A 12,294-nucleotide genomic window follows, 5' to 3' on the forward strand; every position below is an offset into this window, starting at 1 on the left:
GACTGTCACCAAGGATCTCCCAGTATAGCCAGGTCTTAGCAAACCCCACCCATATACCTTCACAAGTGGTGGGCACTGCAAGCCCCACAGGACTGCAGCCAGGAGGCAGCCTCCTCCACACTGCTGACTTCCCGGCCTCGCAAAGAAAGCCCTGCCTGGCTCCCCTAAGAAGATTTTCAGTTGGTCCCTGTTGTCCAGACCTGCAGTGAAATCACTGCCCCTGAAAACCAAACAAAGGCAGGAAAGAACCAGAGAGCTGTCTCCAAGAACTGGAAAGAAGACCCTCATGAAAACTTTATGGTGCCAGAAGAGGTAAGGCAAATGGGCCCCCCAAAGCCATATTTTATAGAAGGAAATTTCAATTTCACACTAACCAAGTCCAAATGTTCAAGTAAAATAGAAGTGTTTTAAATAAAATAGAAATGAACAGGAATAAAACAGTAGAAAATCTCTCACTATAACATTTGCAGGCTTCCCCAGTGGCTCAGCAGTAAAGGGCTCACCTGCCAATGCAGGAGATGTGGGTTCAATCCCTGGGGGAGTTCCCCTGAAGAAGGCAATGGCAACCCACTCCAATACTCTTGCCTGGCAAATTCTATGGACAAAGGAGTCTGACAGGCTACAGTCCATATGGCTAAAAAAGAATTGGACATAACAGCGATTAAACAACAACCGCAATATATCCATTTTATGAGTGTGGAACCCAACTTTGACATTACAAAACAAAAACTACAGCTTAATGCAGGCAAGGATCATGGCTGGCATGTGAAGTGAGGTAGATTTGAGCCTCAGTTTTCTCATCTATAACTTGGAAATAGGTATAAAGCCACTCTCTTTGCAGGGTTCATAATGAGGATTAGAAGTATTCAAAGCAAGGCACTCAGGACAATGCTTAGCACACAGCAGGTACAGGGAGACGCTAGATCTTATGTTAGAGATAGGTGTGCACACAGCAACATTCGGTACATGAACAGCATCATGGTGTGGATTCTTGAAACCAAGAACAGCCAAGGAATATTCGGAGGAGCACATGTGTCCTCCGTGCCAAGCTGTCTACCTGTGCCAGGTTTTGGCAATGAGGGAAAGGAGGAAGTCAACACTCTGTCAAAACAGACTCTTCCCAGAACATGGACTCAATTTCTGAAGAAAAGTAACCAGGCACCTTATAAATTCAAGGCTGCCTTCCCAGCCCCAAAAGAAGAAAGTACTCTGTTTATCATACAATAACATTGAGTCCATTTGGTGATTATCAAACATGTTTAGTGAATAACTAGATTCACAATAGTAATGTAAAATGGCTTGTAGAAGAACATCATGAGGTGTTACTGTTAGTCGCCCAGCAGTGTCCAACTCTTTGTGATTCCATGGACTATAGCCCACCAGACTCCTCTGTCCATAGAATTATCCAGACAAGAATACTGGAGTGGGTTGCCATGCCCTTCTGCAGGGGATATTCCTAACCCAGGGACGGAACCCAGGTCTCCCACACTGCAGGCAGATTCTTAACCATTTGAACCACCAGGGCAGCCTAGAACATCATGAAAGACAGTTTTTAATCTTTGTAAGAGCAGGAAATACCACACAATTAGATGGAAACAGCTCATCTCATTGGATTTAATCATTTGGTTAAATTTGTTGGGGGAAGAGGTTATAATTATAGATCTACCTCTTTAATGGAGAAAAATTAAAGATGAAAACTAAATGCAGGGACTTTCCTGGTGGTCCAGTGGCTAAGACTCTGAGCTCCCAATGCAGGGGCCCAAGTTCAATCCCCGGTCAGGGGACTAGATTCCACATGCTGCAACTAAGAGTTCACCTGCCACAACTAAAGATCCTGACCTGGAGCAGTCAAATAAATTTTTAAAAAAATAAACAAACAGATTAATAACAATATGGGGGGAAAAGGAAATACAGATATACAAGCTGTTGGGGGCCCCCAAACAGGGCATATGCACCCCAAGGATGCAAAAGATAATCCATTACAGCAGAAGAGAAACCAGATCTTCTATTTGGATTTGCTACCTAAAAAGAAACTAAACTTTAGTAATATTTAATATACAGACTGACAGTGGTATATGTATGCAGCTTATAAACATATGCATATGAGAAAGGGGTACATTCAATTTTTTTTCTTTTCTGATAGGAGTAACTGGAGCAACAGTGAAGAGATCCTCAGATTAGCTGAGCCATTTCAGCTGGGTTCACTTACCTTACCCCAGGCTCCCTAAATGAAGATGCTCTGTGGGCAACCTCTAGCCTCAAAGGGCCCTTTGTGAACCAGCCCCTGCCTACCTCTCCACCACCCCTCCAATCTCCACCTGACACACTCTTCTACTTCTGTGCTCACCTGACTAATTCTTGTCAGACTTTAGGTTTCAGCACAACAGCCCCTTCCTCTAGGAAGCCCTCCAGACTACCCAGTCCAGCCTGACAGAAGGTGCTCTTCCTCCTCAGAAGGCTTGTCATCTCAGTCCTTACTACTCACATGGTGGTCGGCAGACGGTGACAACTGGGAGCCAACTGGAAGACCAAAATCCAGGGTCCAGCCCCTGATCTAGTCAATCAGGCTGACATTTTTAATGGGCCCCCAGTTTCAAGTTCCCAGGTGATTTGTGTGTGCCTGAAGGTTTGAGAAGGACACTCCCTGAAGACTTGTCTCTCCTCTGTGCTGAGCAGTAAGGCAAGCCAGGGACATGACTCTTATTTTATTCCTGTGGCCCTAGCATCCAGCCTGGCTCAGAGCTGGTCTTTCATATGCTGGTTGAATGAGGAAAGGAAGAGAGAAAGGATTTTGAGAGGCACCTTGGTAATTCCAAGCTGGAGGGAGGGGGATAACTAACACACCAATTGACAGTGGCAGGAATGGCCAGAGAATAGATTGAGGATAAGACAAAGTCCACTATAGTAATAATGACAACACCAACATTATGCTGTAACTTAACCAAATCGAGTCGAATGCTCTCAGCAAAGCTATGATAGGAGCTATCATTCTCCTCAGTTTTACAAACCTTTCTGAGGCTCAGAAAGGTTAATGCAGTGGGCCAGAGTTGCACAACTGTTATGGGACAGAATGGCGGTGAGAAACAGCTTCGGGTATGTGCTATCCTAAAGGCCATTTATAAAGAAAGTAGGGTAATGCAGTACCCTGGCCATGGAGCCAATGCAAGCGGGGGCCCAAGGCTCCAACCTGAGCAGCTGCTGCCCAAGGAGCAAGGCAGCCATCCTTGACTAACCCATGATATGGCTTCACAGCTCAGAATCAGGACCCCCTCCCCGGGTGGGGGGTAAAGAGGGAGTGCCCAGGAGACATAATTTGGCTCCAAATCAAAGCTCTCCTTCAGCACAGACTCTCTGAGAATGAAGGCAGCTGCTGACTGGCATGCTGGCCCCACCATTGCTGGAGGAGCTTGCAGACGTCTAGCTAGCATCTGGAAATGATTTGGCCCTGAGATTCCTGAACGGGTGGGAGACTGGAATGACCAGCCACTCCAAACTCCTGTCCAGCTCTCAGAAACAAAGATGGAATGAATGGGTCCTGGAGGCAAAAAATCATAACACAACCAGAGGTCACCCCCTGCGAAGGAGGGGACACCCTCTGGGCAATCCATAACCCTATTAGAGGAACAGGAATTGCCATTAGCCAACCAAGCTGGTCTCCCCAGCATGGTGTCAATTTTAAACGTCCTTTCAGTGTGCAAACTCTCCAGTGTGACTTTGGAGAATATTATTGGACAGCACTTTATTTATTTAACCAAACACACAGCACCAACAGTTCATGTGCCATAAACTGTACTGAGCACTTTAAAAAATATTAACTTGCTTAGTTTTTACAACAACCTTTTAAGGAGTAGCTATTATTCCCATTTAAGTGATAAGCAAACCAAGGCACAGAAGTTTCTTAATAGCTACTTAGTGGCAAGTAGGATTTGAACCAAGAATCCTAGCTCTTAACAAACTGACAGTAATGTGTTACTTTGTTACAAGTGGCCCAGAAACTTCTCAGGAAACCTGCTATCTTGCTACTTTTTAAGCCTTTCCTAGATGTGAACTAGTGACTCAGGTGGTAAAGAATCTACCTGCAATGCTGAAGACCTGGGTTCACTGGGAGAAAGAAATGGCAACCCACTCCAGTATTCTTGCCTAGGAAATCCCATGGACAGAGGAGCCTGGCAGGCTACAGTCCATGGGGTCGCAATGAGTCAGACATGACTGAGCGACTAACACTTTCTTTTTCTTTCCAGATGTGAACTACACTGCCCGAAAGACACTCTGGCATTTGCTAAGTATGTACAGGACAGAGCAGACTTTAGTATTATTTGTACATTATTTTGGTGGGAGTGGGACAGAAGGAAAGAAAACAGAGTGGCTGGGTGACCCACCACCCTGGAAACTCTGCCCAGTGACCGGAGGTCTCAGAAACATGTACCCCGCCCATTCTGGGGTGCTGGCCTGGCACAAGCACTTTAAGCAAACATCAGGGTCAGACCACATCCATTAAAAAGGAAAGAATTCCTTTATATAAAGGATCAAACCGAAACACACCACCCCAATTTCTAGGCTGCCCTGATTGTCATTCTTGGGTTGGGAGACCCCTTCTTCTCCAAGTTGGCTGCACTGCCCAGGGTCAGAAAAGTTTTTGGAAAAACAAGTAAATAAACCTCCCAGGTCCTGGCAGACAACTGGAATTAAATATGCTGAGGCCTCATTATGAACTGCCCAGGGTATAAGAAGGAACTTCAACTTTGGGATGAAGCCGAGGATGGGCCCATCCATCCAAACATAAACAAACAGCCAGGGATTCTAGGCAGAAAAGCCACACTGCTCTCAGCATCTGACCACCTATGTCACACAACTGGCGCCTATACCCAATTCTAATGATTCCCACAATGTATGTTGTTGGGAGCTATCCAAAGTACACAAAACCCTGTATAGATACTTTCCCAGATTACAGAAGTGAAATTTCTCCCATTTGGTAGTAGGAATCTCCAACAAATAAACAAACAACAACAAAACCATTGAAGGCAGGGCAGCTATTCCCTCAATAAATTCACCTCAAAACAAGATATAAGATGCAAACTTGGGCTTTTCCACTGGCGCTAGTGGTAAAGAAACTGCCTGCCGATGCAAGAGATGAGGGTTTGATCCCTAGGTTGGGAAGACCCCCTAAGGAAGGCAATGGCAACCCACTCCAGTATCCTTGACTGAAAACTTCCATGGACAGAGGAGCCTGGTGGGCTACAATGAGGGTGCAAAAAGTCAGACATGACTGAGTGCAGCACAAAGGAAAGAGAAGGGAAGGAAAGAGAAAAGCAAAAAACCAAAACAAAAAAAGATGCAAACTGATTCTGCTCACTTCCTGACATGACACTCATCTCATGGACCCTCTTCAGAGTTCAGAGGATTAATCTCAACCCTCACCTAAGGCCTCATTTTGTTCAAGGTCAGAGGCTCAATGTATGGATGTTCAACCATCACCCCTACACCCCAGATTTACAAAACTTTGTGTTCACTTGAACTCTCTGGTGGGACAATGGAGCTGTATTTTACTTGTTTCTGACACTGAAAAAGAGGTCAGTTAAGCCTCCAGTTCAACAACTTGTCAGATCTAGGTTCCAGTCAACATTCACCAGCTGGGTGACCTGCCCAAGAAGTTACTTCACTCCCATTTCCCTATCTTCAAATAGAAGTAATGATACTAACTGGCTTCCCAGGTGGCGCCAGTGGTAAAGAAGAGTGAAAAGTGAAGTCGCTCAGTCATGTCTGACTCTTTGCGACCCCACGGACTGCAACCTACCAGGCTCCTCTGTGTATGGAATTTTCCAGGCAAGAATACTGGAATGGTTTGCCATTTGAACCCATCTGCCAATGCAGGAGGAGAAGGCAATGGCACCCCACTCCAGTACTCTTGCCTGGAAAATCCCATGGACGGAGAAGCCTGGTAGGCTACAGTCCATGGGGTGGCACAGAGTCGGACACGACTGAAGCGACTTAGCAGCAGCAGAAGCAGCCAATGCAGGAGACGTAAGAGACACAGGTTCAATCCCTGAGGCAGGAAGATCCCCTGCAGGATGGCATGGCAACCCACTCCAGTATTCTTGCCTGGAGAATCCCATGGACAGAGCAGCCTGGCGGCAGTACAGTCCATAGGGTCACAAAGAGTCGGACTCGACTGACACGACTGAGGACAATGATATTAGCCACCATCCCCGGTGGTAATAACAACAATCATTTTCTAAGCACTTGGCCTGGACTGGGAAGCGGTGGGGAGATCATTACATAGATAAGGAAACCAGATCTCAAGGATTCAAGGTGGTGATCAGCGGGGTCATCAATAGAACACACTCAACACCTAGTGTGTGTCCCAAGTTGGAGCTCATTTGTCATCGTCAGCACAATGCAACACAGCATAAGCAGGGAAAGCTTGAACTGAAGTCCTTGTGGATGTGTATTTTTTTCTGAAGGGCCTTTACCCTACACAGTTCCAGGAGCAGAGGGAAGAGGCCTCAGGCATTACTGCCTCAGGGAGTCCTGGCCCTTGGCAACTCTCCCCCCAGGCTCCAGAGGCTGGAAAACCTGTTTGCTGTAAGATCTTTCTGGAAAACAACTAGGCAGCCAATGACAGGAGTCATAAATGTGATCACACCCTTTGACCCAGGAATCCCACTCTGGGGAAATGATCCAAGAAATTATTTAAAAGGAGAAAATAAAACAATGAAAACTGTGGTGGGAAGAGGTCCATAGCAAGAAACTGCCAAAGTCCACAGGCCACAACCAGGGAAGGGAAAGCTAACCCTGGAATGTCAGGACGGTAGAAGTCGCTATGGCCTGGCTGGGTTCAGGAATGAAAATCATGAGGGTTAAGGAGAAAAATGTCCGGGGCCAGACAAAGTCTAGAATAAGACCCTCAATTTGGGGGCACTGATGGGAAACCATGCTGGAGGCAGCTGCAGCCTCTGTAAACAGTTGGCAAACAAGGCAGTTCAGGATTTTCTAGTACTGTGGTCTGGGTTTTTTTGTTGTTGTTGTTTTTTAAGAGATTTCATGTCGTGTTCGGACACTCCTGGTTTACTTTAAGTTTCTTTGTTCAGTTAATTAAATAAATACACATTTTCAAAGCAAAGAAGAAGGGATCCATGTTGAGCCCAGCCAGCCTTTGAGATTCCTCAGAGGGATCTGAGGAATCTGAAAAGGAAATAATTCCCAGAGAAACTAAGGTTCTCCTTTCCTCCTTACAGGAGATGGGGGTCCCAAAGGCGACAGCATGTCACAAAGCCTCCCTCTGCAGGGAAGCCACCCTTGATGAGGAGGCTGACTGGGCGGTGGCCCAGGAAGCAGCCCTACCTGCCATGACAGGTGTGGGGGAGGGCGGTGGAGACGAAGAGGAGACTCAGCCTGGAACCCAGTTTTAGGCAGGAGAATGTCCCAGCAGCCTCACCTGCGGCCCTTTTTTCCTGTCGGGGGGTGGGGGTCACTCCAGGGCCTGCTTTCCTCAGGAAGAGACCTGAGGCAACTACTTACCAGCAAGAGTTCACCTGGTAGAACACACGCACACACACACACAATGTAGGTGCACACACATTCTCTGCACACTGACATGCTCTCCACACACATGCTCTGTGTACACACACTCTCTGCACACCTACACACTCGCGCGGGCACACCCACTACACACCCTTGCCCGGATCCTTACAGTCCACACCCCTCAGCCGCCTTGTGACCCTTCCAGAAGCCCTCAACCAGCCGAGGTCACAGTGGGGACCTCACCCCTACTCTTCCTCCCCCGTTGCGGGGTGGGGGGGAGGCGGGGGAGAGGAACCCAACACTAACTCCCTCCCCGCTCTCAGGAAGACCCCGGTGTGGGGAGGGCGGGGAGAGGAAGGCAAAGTCTCCTTTAATTGTCACCCACTTCCTTCAATTCTCAGCTGGACCCTCGCTAGCCTGAGCAAGCCCATTAACCCTCTCCCCGCCCCGCCTCGTCTGCAACAGGGGTCTAACGGCGCCCCAGCTCGCAGGCTGCGCGAGCAGGGAGGTGACTGGGAAGGCTGTTGGCACGCGGCGCGCACTAGCTAGGGCTCCTACAAGGCAGCGGTTACTGTGACCACCACCCATCTCTGAATGACACCGTCGGCGGCGACAACGCGGCCAGAGCTGAGCTGGGAGCGAGGAAGACACACCCCCGCTGCTCCCCTTCCCACCTCGGGGCCCACACCCCTTCCGGCGACCGCCAGGTCCCGGTCTCCACCTGGGCGGGAGGCCTCCCGGGGCCTCCCCACCTGGCCTCCCAGCCAACGCCCATTCGGCGGCCGCGGGGCGCAGCGGGGCGAGCGCTCCGGGGAGCGCGGGACGAGGGCTCCACCCCCCAGGGACCGCGGACCCGAGGCTTCCAGTCCCCCGGCTCCCGCTGCGACACCTCAGCTCCCGCAGCGACACCCCGGCTGCAGAGAAACGCCACAGCCCCGACTCTCCCCGTGCGGCCTCAACCCGAACCTTCAACCCACCGCCACCAACAGGCGCAAAGCCCCGGCGCACGGCGGGGAGCGAGCACACAAGGAGAGCGCCCTGGAGGATGGACCTCCCGAGGGGGCCTAGGTCCCCTTTGTCCTCGCGCCCTCTGGGGACGACGTCCCCGCGTCCCGGAGCCCACACGGAGCCCGCGGCTGCTCGGCGCGGTGGTGGGGGGTGGGCACCCGACGGGGAGCTTCAGCCTCCACAGGGGCGCAAGCGCAGTGGAGGCTGGAGGACGAGGGGTACCGGCCGGGCCAGGGCACTCACCGATGGACACGAGCTTGATGCTCTCGCGGTCGAGGAACTCGAGCGCCACGGACACGTTCTCCAGCTGCATCTGGCGGAAGGTGGGCCGCTGGTGGTACTTGCGGTACATGTGCTTCTGGCTGAGCACCTCCAGGAGCGCGATGAGCCGCAGCCCGTCGCTCAGGTCGGTCTGCAGGTTCCCTATGCGCTTGTTCACGCACTTAAGGTGCTCGTTGCACCAACGCGTGAAGGTGTTCTGCTGGATCTTCTTCCAGGGCGCGTCCTCCGCCAGGTCCTTCTCGGTTACCGGCATTCTGGCGGCGGGGAGAGCGCTATGCGCAGCGAGCTGCCGGAGACTGGCGTAGGGAGGCCCAAGGGCTGCGGGGAGCGAAAAACCAAAGCGGAGCGGGAGCGGGGCTCGAACTCGCTGCTACCGAAGCCGCAGCTGGGGCTGCTCTGCGCCCGCCTGCCCGTGGCCGCGCGAGGCGTCTGGCCCCGCGCCTGCGCACTGAGCCGGCCCGCCCCTGAAGCCCCGCCCCGTCCTCAGGAGGGCGCTCCCGGGCCACGCTCGCCCCCTGCCGCTCGAAGCGGGCATTGCGACCCGCGAACTCCCAAGTCCTCTGGGGTCCCCAGGCTCTGTGCTCACAGCCTCGGTGAAAGGAAGCTAGGCGGGAGATGTCCGGCTTCTCGAGGAGAAAATCACCCGGTTCCAGAGTGAGGGGACGTGCAGAGGTAGGAACCTGGACAGAATGGGCAGGGACGGTGGCATGGGTCACGCGGGAGGGGTTGGTGGGGAGGGGTATTTCATCCATCTGCAGGTTCAATAAGCTTCAATAAGACCTTTTATTGAGCTACTGCTGTGTGCTAGGCTCTGTGTTAAGGACTTCCCTGTAGTTCAAACGGTCAAGAATCTGCCTGCGAGGCAGGAGGCCAGGGTTCGATCCCTGGGTTGGGAAGTCCCTGTGGAGAAGGGAATGGCAATCCACTCCAGTATCCTTGCCAGGAGAATTCCATGGACAGAGAAGCCTGGCAGGTTATAGTCCACGGGTGGGCAGAGTCGGACACGCCTGAGCGACTAACACAGTCCACAGGCTCTGTGTTAGGCACTGGGGGCATCGTGAAGGAAATGGACATTTAAAAAAATAAATTTATTTGGCTGCCTCTGGTCTCAGTTGTGTCATGTGGGATCTTTCGTTGGCGTGCTCAGGCTCCAGAGCACAGGCTCAGTAGTTGGGGCACGCTGGCTTAGTTGCCAGGTGGAATGTGGGATCTTAGGTCCCGAACCAGGGATGGAAGTTTGTCGCCTGCACTGGAAGGCGAATTCTTAACCACCATGACCAGAGAAGTCCCTGAAATGTATATTTTCCTTCTCATATTAACTGAACACATATGAATTATAGTATTATCGTTCAGAGTATTTATTGACTGCCTACTAACTGAAGGCCTGTCAGCCTTCTTAGCACCTGCCAACAAACGGTAAATAAGACAAACTTATAATTTAACCGTGAGAAGTTCATAGACTAATAGGAGAAAAAAGTATAAATCAACTATCACAAACACCCTAATGGTGGTTATAGAAATGAACCGTAATTTGCCATGTATATTAGTTCCTTAATGCTGCTGTAACAAATTACCAAAACTTTGTCTTTAAAAACACACACACACATTGTTATCTTGCTTTTCTGTAGTTTAGAGTCCCTCTGAGGGCTCACTGAGCTAAAATCAAGGTATTGGCAGGATCCATTCCTTTCTGGAGGCTTTAGGGAAGAACCCATTTCTTTGCCTTTTCCAGCTTCTAGAAGCTTCCCAAATTCCTTGGCGGAGGCTGCTTTCTCTGTCTTCAAAGCCAGCAACATCAGGCGGAGTCTTTCTCGTGCTGTCTTCTCTCTGGTTCTCCATAGTCGCATCTAATTCTTTTAAGGACCCAGTTGGGAAGAGGGGTTGGGCAGGATGGACAGATGTCAAGGGCTTCCAGCTCTGGGAGGAGCCAGCAGATGTGTGGTTGTGGCATTACGTAACGGGTCATTTGTGTACAAGGTGAACCGCTTTCTTCAGACAGATTGCCTCACTCACTGGAAATGCTCAAAAGAGCCTTGAGGAAGAGAAGGTATTATCTGGCCCTGGCCCTGGCCCTGGCCCATTGTTAGGATCAGTAACTATTGGAAGAATCATTCCCCTTCTCTGTGATTAAGTGAAGAAATTTGCTGGAGGTCAGCTGGTAAGGACTGGACAAAGCTGGACTTGAACCTGGGTCTAACGCCAAAGTCTGTACCATGCTGTTCCCAGCCTGGACCTTGTCTCTGTCTACACAACCTGAGCAGCAGATTCACTAAAGGCACTGTGGGTAACCTTGCCTACCCCATGTGCAAAACTTCTAATTCCTCAAGCTTTCTTCAACCCAAAGGCATCCATCAAAACTTATCAGCCAGTGGTTCACTCCCAAGGGGACCTCCTCCCTGCTAGGTGAGACTGGAGCTAATGTGATCAACTCAGTACACTCAGCAGCTGATAAGGTTCTGCTTTCTTAGGAGATATGTCTGTTTTCACCAGGTCTTGACACAGATAACTAAGTTCTGCATATAAATATCTAGTCCACCTCACTCTGAGCTGAGACATCCCTGTCTTAGGATGAGTCTGGTGATTCTCCACATCCAATCAGGAGACACTCAAGGGAGCAGTTTATGCAGAGTGAAGGGGACTCCATAACCGTGGTGGAGGAGGGTGATCAGTGGCTTTGGAGACAAGGAGAGGAAGCACACAAGGTCTTCAAAGGGCTCTCTATCAATATTTGATAAAAGCAGAGGGCAGGCATTTCTGCAGGGAGCATTTTCACCAATGCATTCCACAGTTTTGTCGACAAGGATTTCATTTAACAAAAAATACTAGAAATAATAAGAATAGTAGTAATAGTAATAATGGAAGCTTCTGCTTCTTAAGTGCTGATATTCTCATTTAATTATCACAGCAACTCCAGAAGATGTTGTTGTTATTCCCATTTTACAGGTAAGGAAACTGAGGTTGAGAGGAATAGTCAGATACTTAAGGTCATAGAGTGACAGAAACTAGATTCTAAGGAAGGGCTAAAAAAGACAATACAGTAATGATTAAGAGCAGGGACCTGCAGCTACCCTGATTTTGTTTCTTTAGCTGTAACCTACGTTAACAGTGTACCTCCTAGGAATTTCTGACAAATGAGAAACTACGTGTATAACACTTAGCATGTACATGTCAGCTGAGAGGGCCGATACTGCTATTATTGTCACAGACATCAAATGGTGAAGTCTGAAAGTTCCAGGTTTAGAAGCCCACTTTCCAAAGGGAACAGAGACGAAGAACCAGGACTTACAAAGTGAATTTCCGTTCTCACCAGATGCACCTTTCCCCTGGGGTAGGGGCCTTCTCAGTTGTATTTTACACCAGTGTCCACACCCTGCCAGAAAGAAAGAGAAGCAAAATATAACTGAGAATATTTGCTCTGTCTCCACCCGCTAGAGGAAGAGGAGCTGGTTCTCTTAGGAGCTCCCTGGAGAAGTGGGAGGGTTC

At 49.7% G+C, this 12,294-nt stretch overlaps 1 protein-coding gene across 7 annotated transcripts in view; it reads right to left on the reverse strand.

Annotated features, from left to right (window-relative positions):
* Positions 1-9,209, reverse strand: part of FLNB (filamin B) — a 138,908-nt gene extending 129,699 nt beyond the window's left edge. For all 7 annotated transcript variants that reach the window (XM_081524754.1, XM_081524753.1, XM_081524752.1 and 4 more), the window contains exon 1: positions 8,773-9,209. In XM_081524754.1, the coding sequence (XP_081380880.1) occupies positions 8,773-9,064 (292 nt within the window). In that variant the 5' untranslated portion in view covers positions 9,065-9,209. The remainder of the gene's footprint in view (positions 1-8,772) is intronic.
* Between the last annotated feature and the right edge of the window lie 3,085 nt (positions 9,210-12,294).

Source organism: Giraffa tippelskirchi, chromosome 9, assembly GCF_054371585.1.
Source record: "Giraffa tippelskirchi isolate mGirTip1 chromosome 9, T2T-mGirTip1v1.2.pri, whole genome shotgun sequence".
Taxonomy (NCBI): Eukaryota; Metazoa; Chordata; class Mammalia; order Artiodactyla; family Giraffidae; genus Giraffa; species Giraffa tippelskirchi.